This window comes from Solea solea, chromosome 17 (genome assembly GCF_958295425.1).
Source record: "Solea solea chromosome 17, fSolSol10.1, whole genome shotgun sequence".
Lineage (NCBI taxonomy): Eukaryota > Metazoa > Chordata > Actinopteri > Pleuronectiformes > Soleidae > Solea > Solea solea.
This window is the reverse complement of record NC_081150.1, coordinates 11,714,613-11,732,563: the sequence shown is the minus strand read 5'-3', so window position 1 is coordinate 11,732,563 and position 17,951 is coordinate 11,714,613. Positions and strand designations below refer to the sequence as shown.

Sequence of the window (17,951 nt, the reverse complement as noted above, 5' to 3'; positions counted from 1 at the left end):
CCATGAGTCACTTAGGGAATTGTTAAGCACGCCAGAGACATTCTGAATTGGCCTCACATGTCTTAACACACTGAGGAAATAATATCTCTGCGTACCATTTGTAACAAGAACAGGAACAGCAACCCGAGAGTCTCGCCGCCAGTACCCGACAGACCGTGGGAAAAAGAGGGATGTCGTGTGGGACTATTTCTGAATGTTCCAAAAGACCTCCAAGTTAAGAGGCACCACAAGCAAGTGTCGCAATGAAAGCAATGTTTCCGAGGCATGGTAGTCCTGATGCTGTCATTTTGAATAATGGTCCACAGTATACCAGCGCTGAGATCAAAGACTTCACAGAAAGCTGGGGATTCCAGCACATCACATCTAGTCCTGATCAAGCCCAATATAAAACAGAAAGTACATACACACTTACACACTACTAAAACTTTTACTGGGTAAAAGTCGAATAACGGGGACTCAGATCGATTTTCATTTGTATGGAGTGGCATCAAGCTTTGCTCACACTGGGACTGCATCTCAAGCTGAGAAATGTTCAACTTTACAGCCTCAGCCATCAAAACAAGGATCGCAAAATATTCCCACATGGGTTCTAGCCAATCGTTTAATGTTTATGTGCTTAGCTCTCGCACAACAAACCAAATACAAACTGTGGATGCAGTCTTCTGGTTCTGCTGAGTGAAGAATATCCTGAATAGCCACCGCAGGGTGAAAGATTGCCTACTTCTCACTTGATTTATGAAGTCAATAAACATCTTTATGGGCTCAATCATCAGTACCAGGTCTTATTCAATGGCACATGGGTGTCATATTTTTTCCCATTTAGAGGAAAATAGAGAATAAAGTACGACACATACGAGTGGACATCAGTGTGACTGATTTATCATGTTGTCCAACGGGTGCCTTGTCTCAACTAGGTTTACAGTATTAGTGAAATTCCAATGGTTTGTGAAAGCTGAGAAGTAGCATATTAAAACTAAAACAAAAAAATGTGGTTATTACTGTAATTTCACTCGAAATCAGCGACTTTGTCACCAGAGCGGAGAGAGTTGGAAAAAACGCCTGTACATAGTTTCCATTTGTTGGCCTGTTTTTGGACATTTGAGTCTCAAACAAATGTTATTTTTAATATGTTTTATACTGTTCAAATTTCAAATTTAACACACACAAAATGTAGTGTCTGTGTACAACTACAATGTTTTTTTCTCAATAAACTTTTAGTTTTTCTTCATTTTAAATTTTTAATACACCATTTTAACATGCAGTCAATTCTAAATAACAGATATTGAAAGTCATTCTGGAAAAATGGGCAAAAGCACTTGATTCACGGGAAATCTTCTGGCCCTTTTATGGTTAAAATAAGCAAAAAAGGTGGCTTAGGTGTTAAATTGTGTGGATACTTTTAAAAAAGCAGCTAAATACTATTTTATTCAAGCAGGTTTTTAGTTAGCCAAGGGTTTTTATGGCTTTGAGTTTGTGTTTTTGTGTCTCTATTTATTTGAATTTATTTTATTGTAAAGCACAATGTGATTTTACATCTATGAAAGGTGCTATATTAATAAACTTTACTTACTTACATCCTTAGGACTTTAGCACCATTAGAAACTCTTGTCACACTCTGTGAAACGTCTGGCACTGTCGTGCTCTGAAGCAACGGATGATCGTGGATGAAAGGGAAACGGCCAACCTCAATGTTACTGCTTAGTCCCGGGGACAAGTTGACCGTCTTCGTTTGACGGTCTTACCTGCAGGTAGAATATACTGTAAGACGATAAATAGGTGAGACATTGGTTCCTGCACAAACATGAGCGAAACACAATCTTTTTTTTTTTTTTTTGTATTGCGCACACCAGATGGTTCTGTACGTGAGAAACACAACAAGTATCATGCCACTGAACAAGACATCTAACAGAACACAGAGTCAAGGGTGTTCGGTACACGCAAACAAACAAATAAACAAAAAACAAATGTTTCGCTGAGCACACACGGCAAAAAATGAGGGACAATTAATAAGCAGCCAGAGAAAAATAATAATAATGTCAGAGCAGATCAGATCGACAAGTTAGACGACTTAGATATGAGGATTAATGCAGTAAAGGCCGCTTCAGCAGAAGCCTAATACCTTCAGCCATCATGTGCAGAGCAGAGCAGACATGTGGACATGTGAAATCGAAGGTGAGTAGCTCTTGTTTTGGCCAAGATCATCAAAGACAAGGCAAAATCTTATGCTTGAAATACTTCATTGTGTCTCATGTAAACATTAAAAACAGGTGGTATAGTGTGTATGTGTATGGTAAAAATGGATGTTTTTGTCCTGGCTGTCTCGTGTGCAGCTGCACGATGCACGAGTGACCACAGCAAGATATAGAGATATAGAGACTTTTATGCTTCATGCACCAGATGTGAAGACCCCACCAAACAAATTCCTCAAGCCTTTTATGTGTAAGGGCTTTGATTTCACCTTCATGAAACCAAAGAGACAGAAGACCGAGCTTTCTAGCTCTAGAGAGTCATTAAGCGAACGCACATGACTGAAGCCAAGTGACTCAACATCCCTCCATAGTATGAGTGTGGAGTAACTGAGAGTGTGTGTTCATGGGAGTAAGTGAGTAAGTGATTTGTTTTCCTGTGTGTAATATATCATGTTTCAGTGATACGTAACCAAAGTGCTGGCAATATCACATCTTTACATTTTCCCTGTTGCACATACTTCCTGAAACAATTTGCCACACAGGTGTTTTATAAATCTGGGCTGATTTCCCTGCTTCAAGCTTATCAAGTGAGCTGCCTCTAAATCTAAAAGTATCTGCATGTTTCTAAAGTGTGTGTTAATATTCTTTATTTTTCTCTCACTTCCTGGATTTTAATCATCAGGTCACAGTGTGGAAATTACAGGTGTAAATAATCAAAGCTTCCACAGTATCAAGGTGCAGATGCATGCTGTTCCAATCTCATATTGTGTCTGTTCCACCTGTCCTAACTTTCTGGATCAACCATGTAAATAATAAATTAAAGAAGTTTCCTTTAAAATTATCCACTGGTGCTACTCAGTTAACTATCTCTTTGTGAAATTTAAAACTGATATTGATTTAAGATAAGATTATGATTTTATTTATTATTTATGTTTTAATGTATTTTATATATAACAGCATGCATCTTCTTTTTTTCCCAGTGTGAATATATATATATATATATATTCACACTGGGAAAAAAAAGAAGATGCATGCTGTTTTCCTGTTGCACTGTCCCAACTTACATGAACGTCGTGTAATGAGATCAGTAACATGTCAAAATGGCCGCTGTAAAAAAGCTTATTTGATGTCATAAAAAAAGGTGGTACACTCACAATCGGTCAAAGCAGAGCGGGATCTCAACGCTGTTGCTCCATCCCATAATCAATCCTCTGTGGCTTCAAATGACGCCATGGTCCTGATATCCTCGCAAAAGCAGGGCGACCACAGGTGTATCCAATGATGTTAATGGTGGCTGCATTCAATTGAGGGCAATAAGTGGCAGAGTTTACTGGCATTTAATGAGTGAATGAATGCAATGGAAAGAAAGGATCATTGATGTGATTGTTCACACCTGTGCTTTCCTGCCCTCACATGGCGCACAAACAAGCCCGCAGTCACAGATGCTTTTTTTTTTGTCAGGTTTCTTTATTCTTTTATTCAGGGTTTGTTTTTTTTTTTTAATCCTTTTTTTCCCCCAGTTGCCTTCAGACGACATGCAGTCTGTCAGTAAAACATCTCCAAACGCAAAGTGCACTGACAAACTGGGGCTGCGTAGGGAAGTATTTACACAAGGACGCACAGCTGCAACAGCAGGACAGTGATAGTAATAGTTAGAGTCACCGAGCCCCTCCTACCTGCGCTCTGCAGTCTCCTTGTCTAACAGACAATAAAACTGTCAGATCTATTCAAAGTGTCTCCGAACAACGTGCGTCAAATCTGTGCCAAACATTTCTGCGGCCTTTGCACTGTGCACAAATGCCAATTACACACAGACGATGCAGGGAAAGTAATAGTCCCCACAATGCCTTTAAAACTTCAATACATACATCAACATCAATAATGCTCACTCAGTGTTACGGTTACTGTCAGCTGTTCCATGTGTGTGTGTGTGTGTGTGTGTGTGTCAGTATGACCTGCATGTCAGTGACTGAGCAGCTTGACATGAGAAACAGTAATGTTTTCGAGACTTGACCCAAATTGCCCTCTCGCACAACACAGAGTTCCAGTAAATAAGGGGAACAGGTTGGCAGCGAGATGGAGACACACAAACCACATGCAGCGGACATTGTTAAAAAGACACATGTGACTCTCATGTCAGCTTCCTTGACTCCAAATTGTCATCACAAATAGTATTTTACATGTTTACATATAGATTATTTCCAATCAGAAAGGGAAATAGGCCCCGAGTTTGTGCTAAATTAACAGTTCAATGTTAAAATGAGGGGTACATGTTAATATGTGTACTCACAGATTCCCTTATGCAGACAGGTAATTAAGTCAGCTAAACCAGGGTTTCTCAATCCTCGTGCTGGGGACTGACTGCCCTGCATGTTTTAGATGTTTCCCTGATCCAGCACACCTGATTCAAATGGTCAGCTCATCAACGAGCTCTGCAGAAGCCTGTTAACGACCCGTTTATTAGAATCAGGTGTGTTGTTGAGCAGGGAATCATCTAGAACATGCAGGACTGTGGGATTGAGAAACACTGAGCTAAACCAACACAACTAACCATTTGCTTGGTATTTAGCCAACAAAGAGAAAACAAGCCTCTGTTCAAATCCACGTCAGGGTCAAAATTCTAAATAGGTTATTCTAACAGGCCTCTGTTGCTCATATTACAAGCAAGTGTTTCCAGAGGACACTTGAAGGTGATGCACACCCGTCTCCACACCTGCAGGCAGGGGCATCTCTCTACGGTAAACAACTGCAGTCAAGCCATGGTAAATGCATTGAAACGATCCTGAACGAGCGGACAGGCCGGAATAGGACAATTGTCACAAATGTCACACCTACTGATTCAATATGTATTCATGCTTGTTTGGCTATAAGACGCAGCGGTAGCAATGAAAAGACACAGCAGGTACTTTTCCTTGAAGCTGGTGTTGGGATGTAGGACAATAAAAACTCCTACATGCAAAACATGTGGGGACTCAAACACTGTTCCCTTTATTTGGTGATGGCTTACATGTGTGTATGTGATTCTTTTTCTGCCAAATCCCATCACATGTGACAAGTTCCCTATTATTATAACTTTATTCCATACTGTCACAGAATGACATGTTCTCATGCAGATCATGTGCTTAAATAATCCCACCACAGGTCTGCTCACCACATCCCTGAACACTCCACTGCCTCCACATCAAAGCAAAAACATATGTACACATTCAGAACATCGAGACTTAACTCAACTCTCTCATCTGTTTTGTCGTGTCTTGTTTCTTTTCCAGCTCTATGTTTTTACTCTGGGACTTTTTTTACGGTATTGCTTGCTAAATCCAATGAGAGCGTCGAAGCAACGCTATGGCAGAAAAGGTGCCAACAACAGGTGTTGGTTGCAAACGAAAGACGCTTTTGGGGAAAGCTACTGACAAGAAAAAGTCTGATGCAGAGCGATCCAAGACCAGAGTGAACAGCTGACAGCAACTGTGACAGAGAGAAGAGAGAGGATCTTTATACGACCAAATTGAGAGGTCAGATCAGACTGAGACTCCCGCTCCCGCACGTGTGAAGTTAATTCATGAACCCATCCTTTAACTGAAACATAATGATTCTGGACATATAATACTCATCTTATCATCGTCATCATTAATGTAAGAAATACTACCAAGCTCCCACTCAGTGAAAGGTCCCCAAAGTTCTATCATCATCACAACATGTCATTGGAAGAGTCAATACATGATCTCAACGTCGATTTACGGGGATTTATTAAGCTGTCAACTTGTTTGCTAACCTATAAGTCTTTTTATTGTGAGTGTGACGTCCAGATGTGTGCAGTGACTCGACTGCAGAGCGATTCATATACAGTAAATCCCTCTGTTTAAGTTATAGCAAAAAACAACTGTTTCAAAACTGAGAGAGAGAGAGCGCCAGGAGGAAAGAATAAATAAAAATGTAAAACATTCAGGTGAATGTGTCATTTGGTGACCCCATATGGTGAAACAGATACAGTATCGGTCCGATACTCGTCAAAATCAGTGGACCAGATATCGGACAGATAAAAATGTCACATCCCATACAGTCCAACAATCCTCTGTATCACATGCTTCACTATGCACAGACTGCGAAAATGTAAATAAGTATCAGCTGAGTCATGTTTGGGGCTTTTTTTTGGGAGAACAACACTTTATTATGTCTTTGAAATGACTCAGCACAAATGTGTTGTTAACAGCTTCATCAAAATCAAATCACTGATGCTAGCCTACAAAATGCTTCATGGGTCTGCTCCCACCTACTTAAATTCATTCCAATCCCATATCAATAACATCACCCGGTTTGCATACCATGTACACAGCCTTGTCACCTCCCGCATCGACTACTGCAACTCCCTTCTCTTTGGTCTACCTCACAAATACCTCCATAAACTCCAACTGGTTCAGAACTCTGCAGCTCGGATCATCACCAGAACCCCCTCCATCCACCACATCACCCCTGTTCTGCAGCAACTCCACTGGCTCCCGGTCAAACTCTGCATCGACTTCAAAATCCTCCTGTTTACGTTCAAGGCCATCCACAACCTTTCTCCTCAGTCCACCTCTCTGTCCCTCCCGCCCGCCTCATCACCATGGGGCGCAGGGCTTTCAGCCGCTCTGCCCCCCAACTCTGGAACGCACTCCCACCGGACCTCAGGAACTTGGACTCTCTCATACTCTTCAAAACAAGACTAAAAACTCACCTATTCCGAACTGCCTACCCCACTTAACTATCTACATTGTCTTTTCTTATCTGTTTCTTTTTTTTTTTTTCTTAGTGTTTTTATTTATTTATGTATTGTACGGTGTCCTCGAGTGCCCAGAGAGGCGCCTCCAAATAAAATGTATTATTATTATTATTATTATTATTATTATTATTATTATTATTAATAAGGCTTATGTTACCCCTCGACTACTCCGTTTGTGGTCTGGCAGTGCCAACACCCCGCACAAGACAATCCAGACTCTTTTCGTGTGTCGTTCCACGCTGGTGGAATGACCTACCAGGCGGTACAAGAACAGGGGGGTCCTCGTCTATCTCCAAGAAGCTCTTGAAGACCCAGCTCTTCCACGAGCATCTTCTGTCCTAGCACTTACCTTTACCCCCTCCACAGCACTATCTCCTTCTGCACTCTCACCCTCTGTCAGTCCACTGTTCCCATCGAGTGGAGTTTTTTTCAAAGACTTCTTTTATGTAGCTTATTCCTCTTTTGTAAGTCACTTTGGATAAAAGTGTCTTGCAGAATGCTTAAATATGAATGTTAAATGTCATAAATGTTCCAAAATTACTGTATCTGGCTACTGTAAACCAGAACATCATTTCAAAACATTACACAAAATGTAAAATCTACAATCCTCCAGCTGACAAACAAGAGTGTCCAGTTTGCATGTTGGAGAAAACCCACACGCACACACATGCAAACTCTCAATGTAGAAAGGCCCAAAAACGTCCCAGGTGAGTTTAAGAGAAACACATAAAATGTCAAATGTGACTGCAACAACCCCCCTTAAAATATTTAAGATATTTCTTCCAAACACAAAGATGCGTATTTTGCAAAATCACCATAACACGGTGTTTCTCAATCCTGGTCCTGGAGACCCAGATGTTTCTCCAACACACCTGATCCAAACGGTCAACAATCTCTGCAAAAGCCTGGTGACGAAGCATTCATTTGAATCTCAGTTAGAAAACTGATTCATAAAAAGAAGAGTATAGTATCTAAGCTCCAGCTTTACCGAACACCTTTATCATGCTGTCTTGGTTTTGAAATCAAAGTATGTGTCCGCTGTTTTGAGACATTTTAAGACATGTTATGTTTAAGATTCAAGATTTTATAGCCATCTTTCATCTATTGTATCAGTTTATCAGCACTAATGAAAACATTTCTGTGGCCAAACTCAGATGACCCCACTCTCTCTGACCGCAACTCTCTGAAACAATGGCCATGTGTAACACCTCGAGGAAGTGAAATGTCAGCAAGGGTGCAGGAAGAATTTCAACAATCACGGTGTAGAAACCAGTGACGGATCACTGCACGTGGTTCATTTCAAATCATATGAACGTGACTCACTGACCATCACAAGGAACGGACAGCAGCGCGTCAGCTGCAATAACCAGTGGTACGTACTCATACTTCATTTCTGCTTTGGTCAAAACATTTTAGAGGGCACAGGCCATGGATGAGGATGTAGCACAGGGGAAGTTGCATGAATGACTTGAGATCGGATGTGACCCACACTGAATCATCAGCCCCCCTGTACCGCATTTTGTAAATTGAGTATTTTGTTTTCCCTTGACACTTTCTTTTCCTGTCTATATGGAATGATTTTAAGACTCAACTCATACAAAGACGCTGGCTAAGTGTGTTATTGTGGATAAGAGTCAAAAACTTTTTTTGATGTAGCACAAATTTGAAGTACACACCATCTTGAAATAGAACAGGGCGATGCAGCTTATTATGACTTATGGGTGTCCAGTCTTGAAGAGATTTTTAGCAGAAGCACAAATGAAGCGATACGGAAAACCTTCCCAAACAAAAAAAAAACGTGTGTTTGAAACATGGATTGCCATTCCTGACATACATAAAAAGTATGCATTTGAAGTCTTGTCTATTTTTGGATCCACATAATGATAAAAATGATTGCTCACCTTTAAAAAGGCTGAAGCTATTTATCTATTTAATACATTTTACCTGAATAAGATAGCGATTCCAATAGGTCTACGAACAGAAATTCACAAATGTGCCTACAACCTATTGTTAAGTGCAATTAGTACTTCTGTGCAATACACCCTGAGGGTGTCGGCCCAACCTATTCTTTACACCCTTGGTTCTCAAACTGTGGAACCAACGCAGGCTTCCTCTGGTGGTTCTTGGAGGAAAATCAGAAATAGTGTTCTTCTGTATATACAAGGGTTTGTGCTCAGAGTGGAGCTTTGAAGGAATATGGACCACCTTATCTCTCGCTCCACCTTAATCTAATGTCTCTATACCAGTGTGTGAAGTATATGTGAGGAAGAGGAGGATGATGAGAGAGCAAATTATCTTATTGGGAATAAATCTGCCTCCTCCGTAGCTCAGTATTTTCTCAGGTGGTTCTTGGTATAAATGTTTGAGAACCACTGCTTTAATGTATGTTCTTATATTATTGTGTGTCGGTGTGTGTTGAGTTGAAATTTTGTTTTATTACACCAGTTTTCAGAAGATACACGTCTGATTTTGTCTTGTACAATGACAATAGAGGATTTATGATTCTTTTCTATTCTACACATAATAGAAGGAGCTCTAGATACATTTAATTTGGTGAGATGGGCCAAAAATGACTCTTAAGTATGAAGGTTGTAGACCTGTGTCCATGAATTATTTAAGAAAACTGCTTCCAGGACTGACAGACATGTTGTGTGGACAGTCCGGGTGACAACGTTATATCTGTTGGACGTTACAGAGGAACATGTTCTAAAAAGGACGCTGCGCAACCTCCACAGCACCAAAGCCACATGGCCTCCTCTGCACCGTAAAGACCACTGGATCGAGTGCAGTCAACACAAACACCCAAGAGCTAAAAAACAAGCAGATGGAAACTAAAACACTGCCGTTTGAAAAATAATCACGCAGTGCTTTAGAGAGATAAAGCAGGCATACAAATGAGCTGTGAGTTTGGATTTCAAAGCCTCAGAAGAGTCCAAAAGTCTGATGTCAACAGGAAGGTTGTTCCAGAGAAAGGGAGGCAGACAGACTGGAGCGTTTCACTATGAGAGTGAAGAGCAGACAATATCAGTGTACGAGCGTGATTGCAGAATGACGCCCTCTGCTGAAACAGCAGCTGCACATGTCAGTCAGTACAGAAGGTTTTATACATTCTGGAGAGTGTTTGATATTATAATGCGTGATAAATATGTGGTTTCATTTAACAAAATCTGAATGAAAGTTATAAATAAACACAAGTCTTTGAAATTGGGATGTGAATAAAGGTGATTCCAAGTGTTACATCTGTTACACTGGTCTTGACAGTCCAGCTTATTTGTTTTACACAGAAAACCAGTGTTCATTTTAGTCTCAGGGTCAGAGGTCAGGCTCTGGTGGAGACCCCCGAAGTCTAACTCCCTCCACCTGGTCTGCAAACTGACCCAATGACAAATGACAGGGCACATTAATGCTGTGAATGAAGTGTGCTGTTATTATTAGACTGCATATTTCATAAAACGAGAAAGAGATGTAGATTCATTCCTAACTGTGTGGTGAACCATCATAAGAAAAAAATTATAATTTTGAAAACCGTGTTTATTATTTGATGTCTTTATATTTCAGGCCAATCTCAAAATTAACCTCGTGTTCCTCTCCCACGGGTGAATGTGCTGCATTGTTCTGTTTGTTTAGAGTCTGTATGGGTCAAACTGACCGGGAAGTACATGAATGAATGACTGGAAGTTTTGCGAGAGGACCGTAAAAACTTTGGGAGATCTCGCAAAAATACTTTTTTTGTGTGTTTTTGTGGGCTCCGTATTATTAATAAATCAAAAAACAAAAAACAAAAAAAGTCTGTCGTTGTATGGAAGCGCATTATTGTACCGGTTTGGGGAGGAGGTGACAGCTGTGCGCGCTGTCCTTTCAGCACCAAGGTTTGACTTTCGGCTCAGTCACCACAGGTGATGAAATCACGACACCAAGCCCCAGTCTTTACAACAAATAGGCTCCAGTGGTCATATCAAGGCGGAAAAATAGGGAAATGCTTGAAATCATAGGCGGGGAGTTTGAGTTGTGTGGCTTTATTCAAGCTTTCTTTTAAAGTCCTGAAACATGAGATTGATTCCCCTCACATTTTCTTCATAATTCAGCTTTATGAAATGCTGGGGCGGGGAGCCAACTGCCTGAAGTGAGTTAAACAAAGCTGTAGCACTCGCAGTGGAGTACAACACACTGATCTCCAAAGGGAACAAGGGCTCTGTGTTGTGAGGTCGAAAATGCGCCAGACTCTATAGCGCCGTGGAACTGTGTGTTCCACTTCCCTGGAGCTGCGTAAAGGTGCGTTAAATGGTGCTCGGGGACTCACAAAAAGGAATACATGGAGAAAGATGTGGGTATTTGCGCTCTGTTCTCGGCTGAGTGCGATTTCAGTGGAAGTATTAGCTGGAAAGGGAGGCTTCCTGTAACCGTATCGCACAGATAAATGGGAAAACGAGAAGGAGGGGGACGCATATAACTGGTCGCTCAAGTCATTTGGACTTTGCGGAGTGCCAGTGGTGCGTCATATTTTTATCGCCAGAGGCACGGCGGAGTAACCCACGAGGGAAAGGTCACCACGTCTGCGAGACAGAATAAAAAGTGAGCGTAACTTCACGGAGATTAAACTGCCACTCCAGCGAGGACGCACGCGGGACTTGGATCGTTGAGCTGTTCTTCCACACTCTCCTCACTGACGCAGACAGGGGATGAACACGGGTGCTCGCGGACACCTCATATGACTTAAGAAGCTCCATTGGTTTTGTCCGACACGAGAACAGACTTTGAGACGACATACTTGGGACTGGACAGACGCAGGAAAATAACCAAAGTTGCGCACATTTTTTTCCACCATCCTTATCCCTGTTGGACGCACGGGACTTTATTAAGTATTATATTTAAGGAATCTATATAAAAGATCCGCAGGTAATGGCATTTCAAAGTATTAATTCATCTCTGTGATGTATAGCTTTAGAAGAACGTCTTCTGGCAGCGTCGCGCCAGGCTGTGCAGTTTATTTAAAGGAGTTTCCTTCCGAACTCATGTCACATAGAAAGACTTCAAGTAGTTAAACCTAAATGATGTGACCACAAGGGTTCTATGTCCTGTGGTTTATCTTTATGTGGATAACTTTTGCTTTTTGGGAAAAATAATGCGATGCGTAAAGTTCGAAGTATGTATAGGAGTTATTCGGAATACATGACAGCTTCAGATTTATTGCGCAGACGCTGCACTAGTTGATATTGCATGGCGTTTGCGCACTTGAGTCCAAATGTGTGTTTGGGATGAAGCAACTGCATTGTGAGAAATCACTGTGTGATTTTGTTGGCCCACACTCAGTCTGACCTGAAAGTATTTGCTGTGGCTTCAACTGTGTCCGTTGGCACTTGAATGGTTTTCTCACTAACTGTTGTCAGCGGGTGTAACAGAGATCTGGATCCTCTCAGTCACTCTTCACGAGAATCACTCTGATGTCTCTGGTTTGTCCTGCAGGTGTCCTGTTCACTTTTACCACAGTCGCTGGATCAGGAGTTCGGCCTTTATTCCGTCTTCTTTTTCATTTCCCCACTCCACGGGAGCTATGAACGGACTGCGCAAGCATTTCACCGTGGGACTGGTACTAATAATGTGCACGCTTACCAGCCACTGTAGCCGGAGCGCGCCCTCGGTGGCACCGGCGTCGGCAGCGACCGGCAGGGACGCGCAGCGGGGCTTCAAGCGGATCGTGGAGATCATGAGACACGTAGAGGAGAGCCGGAGTCAGAGCGCGGAAACGGAATCGCAAGTGCAGATATCTTCGATGGAACCAAACGATTTACGCAACTTGAAAACGGACAGAAGAGCTCCGACTCCCGGTGAGTGGCCGCTTCTCATTCTCTTTGCCCCCTAATCGATCAATTTCCTGCCAGTATTCAGATCACTGGTTGATGCCCAAGTTAGTCTATTAACAGCAGACAGATTTGAACTTTAGTGTTAAATTTGCCTCCCTTTTCTTCTCTCTGCCCACAGTCATTTACTCTAAAGATCATAGAAAGAAGGAGTTCTTAAAACATATAACAGGTAAGAGGCGTCCCTGAAAACAAAGCTGTGTTTCTCACGCACAAGTGTCTAGTTGTCAAGTGCAAGTGCAAGGAAGTTAAAGTGGATCTGTGTTTCATGTGTCTTTTGACACGTGAGATACAGCCTGTGAAACAGGTGGTTGCAAAGCTGGAAATTTTTCTTAATGCCGGTTCTCCTTTCGCCTTTCAGGTCCACTCTCCTTCAGCCCTAAGTGCAGGAAGCAAGTGTACAGACTCTACCATCACACCAGAGACTGCACGATACCTGCATGTAAGTTGCAATTACACTGGTCAATTCACACTGGGGAAATGTGCCTTGTTGCCAAAAGTCATCCACTTTCTTTACTTGCCACGGCCATACACACCACAAAAGTCATACAGGAGTCTGAGTCTATGTACCTTTTCCTGAGTTTTTACATCATTAGATAGTCCAAAAATGATCGCTTAATGTGAAAATCAAAAAAAAACAAAAAAACAGGACAGGGTCAGGCAGCTCACTGAGAACAGGGCATTTTGTCTGACAGTTCACAAGAGGACGCTGCACACTTGAGCAATGTTTTAGCAGGGAAAAGCACAGGTGTTTCCGATCACAGGGCGGTGTGACAGTGAAGCAGCACACACCCTGAGACAGCAGAAGCTAAATGGAACTCAGCCATCACTAATTCAGTGATTTAGCCGTGACTGTCCTACTGTGACCTGTCAAAATGGCTGCTGTGTCTGTGTCAGGGTCCCATTTGAGTGTAAATCATTTTATATCATTTACAGACATTTCAAAATGTCGTATTGGCACGCAGCTTGTGCGGTTTGCCTTTCTTCCCCACAATGATCTAATAAATAGCTCCTGTGCAAACTTGCCACTTTTAACAGTCCATTCATCACTGATTAGTTAGGGAGATCATTATTTATGGCTAAACTAATGACAGACTCATTCACTTTCAACAATAGTCAAAATACTTGCAACCATTTTGTGTAAAGGGTTCAAATGTGAGCTCAAATAGATACTTTTATCTATATTAAATATATAAATAAATGATATTTACATATAGCACCATTAGTTGAGGCGTTAATACTTTGCCTACTTTATTGATGCAGAAGAAAATGAAAAGACTTTTCAATTAAAGCTTAAGTGAAAGAAAGGAAGGAAAATGCAACTGAGCAAAAAAAAAAAAAGGAGAGAAGATTATTTGAGATACAGAGCAGGTTCACTGCAAAAGGCCAAAGTTAGAGAAAATATCTCAGATCTTGGCAAAACAGGCTTGTTTCTGGTTTGACTCAATTTTCCATCTTATCAGACAGGTTTTGAGTTAGAACATTTTGTTTGAATTAAGCTTCAAAAGAGTTCTCACTGGATATATATGTGATATAAATTGACACAAGGTGCTGGATCAGCGCCACAACAAACGCGCCGTCGGCCACACTTTAACCCTGCCTGATTAAATTGTCACGTGTCAAAAAGAGCCACTGAAAAAGGAAACAGTCCAGCAGGCTGACATGTAGACTCTGTCGGAGCGGGTTCACTTCAGTTCACTTCAGACCTTTATGGTATGCAGCAGTGTTTAAAAAGACATCAGGACCCAAGCCAGAGCACATTGCATATTGCAAGCAACCTGACACAAGACGTGTTTGTTTAAAACAAATTCCACTGAAATATCAGCAACAATAAATAAATGAATCGACAAATAAGCAAAGTTATATGTGCTGCTTAAAGTGTCACAGAGGATTTGGCCGATTGATTAAGGAACAATAGAAAACTGGGATATAAGTAAAGTAGAATAACTAAAATAATATTATAGGTGGGATACTTGTTGGGTCATTATTTGCTGAGATATTCATCTACATTGTCCCTGCCACAGTGGTCATAGAAGCAGCAGCAGTCTTTTAACATACTGGTGTCTATCAAATGCAATGAAAAAAATTGCACTAGACACTGACATTTGTCTGGCACAAAGGCACAGCACACAGGCCCCGAATTGTGGCTGGAGAGCAACACATTTGACAGATACACTGCTCCTATTTAGTTTTGTGTTTGTCAAAGTTGGAGAGGCGAGGACACACATTAACGCGATTGCTGTTCCTTCCAATTTTTAAGAAACAACTGTGATGGAATAGCAACAACTGTATAATCTAGTGCAAGGTGAACAGACTCAAAGATAGGAAATGTTTCCAACATGTATGCATTACAAGTTAATTTAGCAAATGTCCCCCCCAAACTTTCAACCCAGTTAGCACAGTGTTTGTCTTTGGTGTGGATACAACCCTGTGTATCTCCACGGTGCCCTGACAGCAGAAAACATGCTATTCGGGGAGTGTACGTGTGTGTCTCCTCCAAAATAACAAATCACCCTCTCACTATGAAAAATGGGTCGACCCTGTGTGAAAATGCAGTTGCTTATCCGTCTCTCCGTGTCATCTCCTCCTTTCAGACTTTAAAAGATGTGCACGGCTTCTCACACGGCTAGCTGGCAGCCTGCAGTGCACAGAAGGGTAGCGGACACAAGGTATGATATACATCACGCACACTCAACTCGACTCAACTCCAGAGAGTATGTGCACACGAGACATGAGGTCACAACATACAAGTTAACACGGCAGCGCAAGAGGAAATACACTTGTGTATTAAAAGTAGTAAAGGTAGTAAAAAAATATTTGCCAGCTGACACAGGGGTGAAAGGTGGGGGACACCCTGGACAGGTCACCAGTCCATCACAGGGGCAACATATAGAGATGAACAATCATTCACTCACACATGTTGGTTCAATTAACCTCTGCATGTTTTGGGACATGTGGGTGAAAAACCCACGCACACACACACACACACACACAGGGAGAACATGCAGACTCCACACAGAAAGGACTAGGACACGAACCAGCAACCTTTGCGCTGTGAAGCGCCACAATCCTAGCCATGTGCAAAACTGTGTGGCCCTGCACTGATTATTACATACCCATTACTGCACACAATAACATAAAAAAAAGAATTGAATTTAAATACATGTTTACTTTGCCTGTTTATTGTGTTGTAAAGCTACTTTCACTGAATTAAAAGGGTGGGGAAAAAAAAAAAAAAAAAAAGGTGAAAGATTCCTGTGTAAATAAGAGCTTCAGTTCAATCATGCTTTTCTGGAGACACTCAGAATCACTCATGGGGCTAATATGCGTGCAGAATCAACACACACACACAGGCCCCAGCAGCTGCACAGTGAGAGTAGCAGATCTGTGGTTTCCTGATTTGTTGTTCAAAATTGTTTTTGGAGAGGAAATATTTTTCAAACGCTGCCAAGTTGGAAACTGCACTGAATTTCACTTGCTTGTCTTTGCAGGAGGAAGCCAAACACCAGTTCTCAAAAAGAAGAAGGAAAAAAAAAAAAGTGCCTTGGACACTAAGAGGGAAGCCTAAAGTACTCTGATCATTCCCAACTGATATTATGCACAGTATTGTCATCCAGTGAGCTCTCTTGTGCTAAGGCGTGGATTACTGCCACCCACTGCTCTGGCTGGCCTCCACGGTTAGCTGTCACCGCGAGGGATCAAACAAGCAAAAGAAAAAAGAAAAAAAAGTGATCAAAGATAAAGAAACTGAAGAGTGAAGAAGAAAACAAGGAGGCCAAAAGAAACAAACATGGAGACGTTTTGTTTTATCCTGCTGGCATCCAAAAGATGTTAAAAAAAGAAAGGGATTGCAGATGTGTTTTATGTTGTTCATTTCTTTTTGAGGAAAAGAGCAAATATCAAATGTACTATTTTCAGTATGATTCACCTTCTGCGATTGGTTTACTCTATTCGAGTTGAGCCCAAACTTTTTACTACTGCACTACTTAACGACACTGACAAAAAAAAAAGGTCTCACAGAGCCCCCGTGGGCAGACACGGTGCTGTGATTGAATTGTTAGTTGCACGATTATTTCTCTGCGTCTTTGTGAGACATGTTGAAGAATAAGTGGCAGTTGTAAGTCACAGCCCTCCTGAGGATCTTAGAATGAGGTACAGTCTCTATTTATTCATTTTTAAGTGTCTCACTGCACACAGTGTCGGCCATGACCAGTTAAACCAGGAGAAACATGTACAATAACTGTAAAGCAAACCATAAGAGGACTCCACCTAACTACCATAAATCAAAGTGACTGGCATTTATCAAATGGGTGTTGACTACATTAATACAGTATATACTGTATATTTAAAAATGAAATATATTTAAATAAATTATAAGATTGGTACAAAAGTGGCTGGTCTTTGTTGTCTTATATTATGTAGTATTCCCTTCCATGGCTACTTTTCCTGAAAGGAGGGAATTCTCCATGAATGAGCGCATGAGCGTTTGCGTGATTCAGTGAAATTCCCGCTGCTCACACAGAAAGACTTGAAAAAGATCAAATGACAGAGTGAGGCTCCGCTTGAAACGGAGGTTGTTGCAAAATCATCTTTATGTGTAATCCTGTTGGAATGACATATTTCACTCACATAAATCTTCACAGTGGGGGGAAAAGATTAAAGTTTCTTCTGAAGGTTCGACATCATCGTCAACACAGTGGATTAGCCGGCCGTACTGAATAATAGGTTAAAGATTTGGCTGTTTAATGCAATTTGATTGATGTGATCCTTTAATATGTGCCTCTTTTGAAGGTTGTGTGATGGTGAAAGTAGAGACAGTAGGAAACGGGGTGATGGCAAAGGATCTCAGTCAGATTGAACCTGTGGACGCCTCTGTAGGTGACTGGGACGCTGCCATTTTTAACTAATGCACTTTTCTTCTCCTCATACTGAAGCCAAAGTCGAAACATCACTACTGTATGCATCACCAGATCCCTGCACGCTAGACATCCACAGTGCTGGGTGGAGCCTTAAAGATACAGTTTGCTATTTTGACACAAACATCTGCTAAATTTCTTTCAAAGTGAGAACGTACGGAAGATGAACTAGCTCCACGCTTGCTTGTGTTAAGTTGAATCTAAGTACTAATTTGCCATAACTCACAGT

The 17,951-nt window shown here is 41.4% G+C and overlaps 1 protein-coding gene across 2 annotated transcripts; it reads left to right on the top strand.

The window, feature by feature from the left end:
* Positions 1 to 10,952: 10,952 nt before the first annotated feature.
* Positions 10,953 to 17,144, top strand: LOC131443856 (ALK and LTK ligand 2a-like). Of its 2 annotated transcripts, XM_058613892.1 has the most exons (6): positions 10,953 to 11,844; positions 12,412 to 12,773; positions 12,928 to 12,978; positions 13,168 to 13,248; positions 15,401 to 15,475; positions 16,298 to 17,144. In XM_058613892.1, the coding sequence occupies exons 2-5, from the start codon at positions 12,500 to 12,502 to the stop codon at positions 15,463 to 15,465; spliced, it is 471 nt and encodes a 156-aa protein (XP_058469875.1). In that variant the 5' UTR covers positions 10,953 to 11,844; positions 12,412 to 12,499; the 3' UTR covers positions 15,466 to 15,475; positions 16,298 to 17,144. The 2 variants fall into 2 exon arrangements, with proteins under 2 accessions (XP_058469875.1, XP_058469876.1); XM_058613893.1 differs by lacking the exon at positions 10,953 to 11,844 and having other exon boundaries at positions 12,070 to 12,773.
* Positions 17,145 to 17,951: the final 807 nt, after the last annotated feature.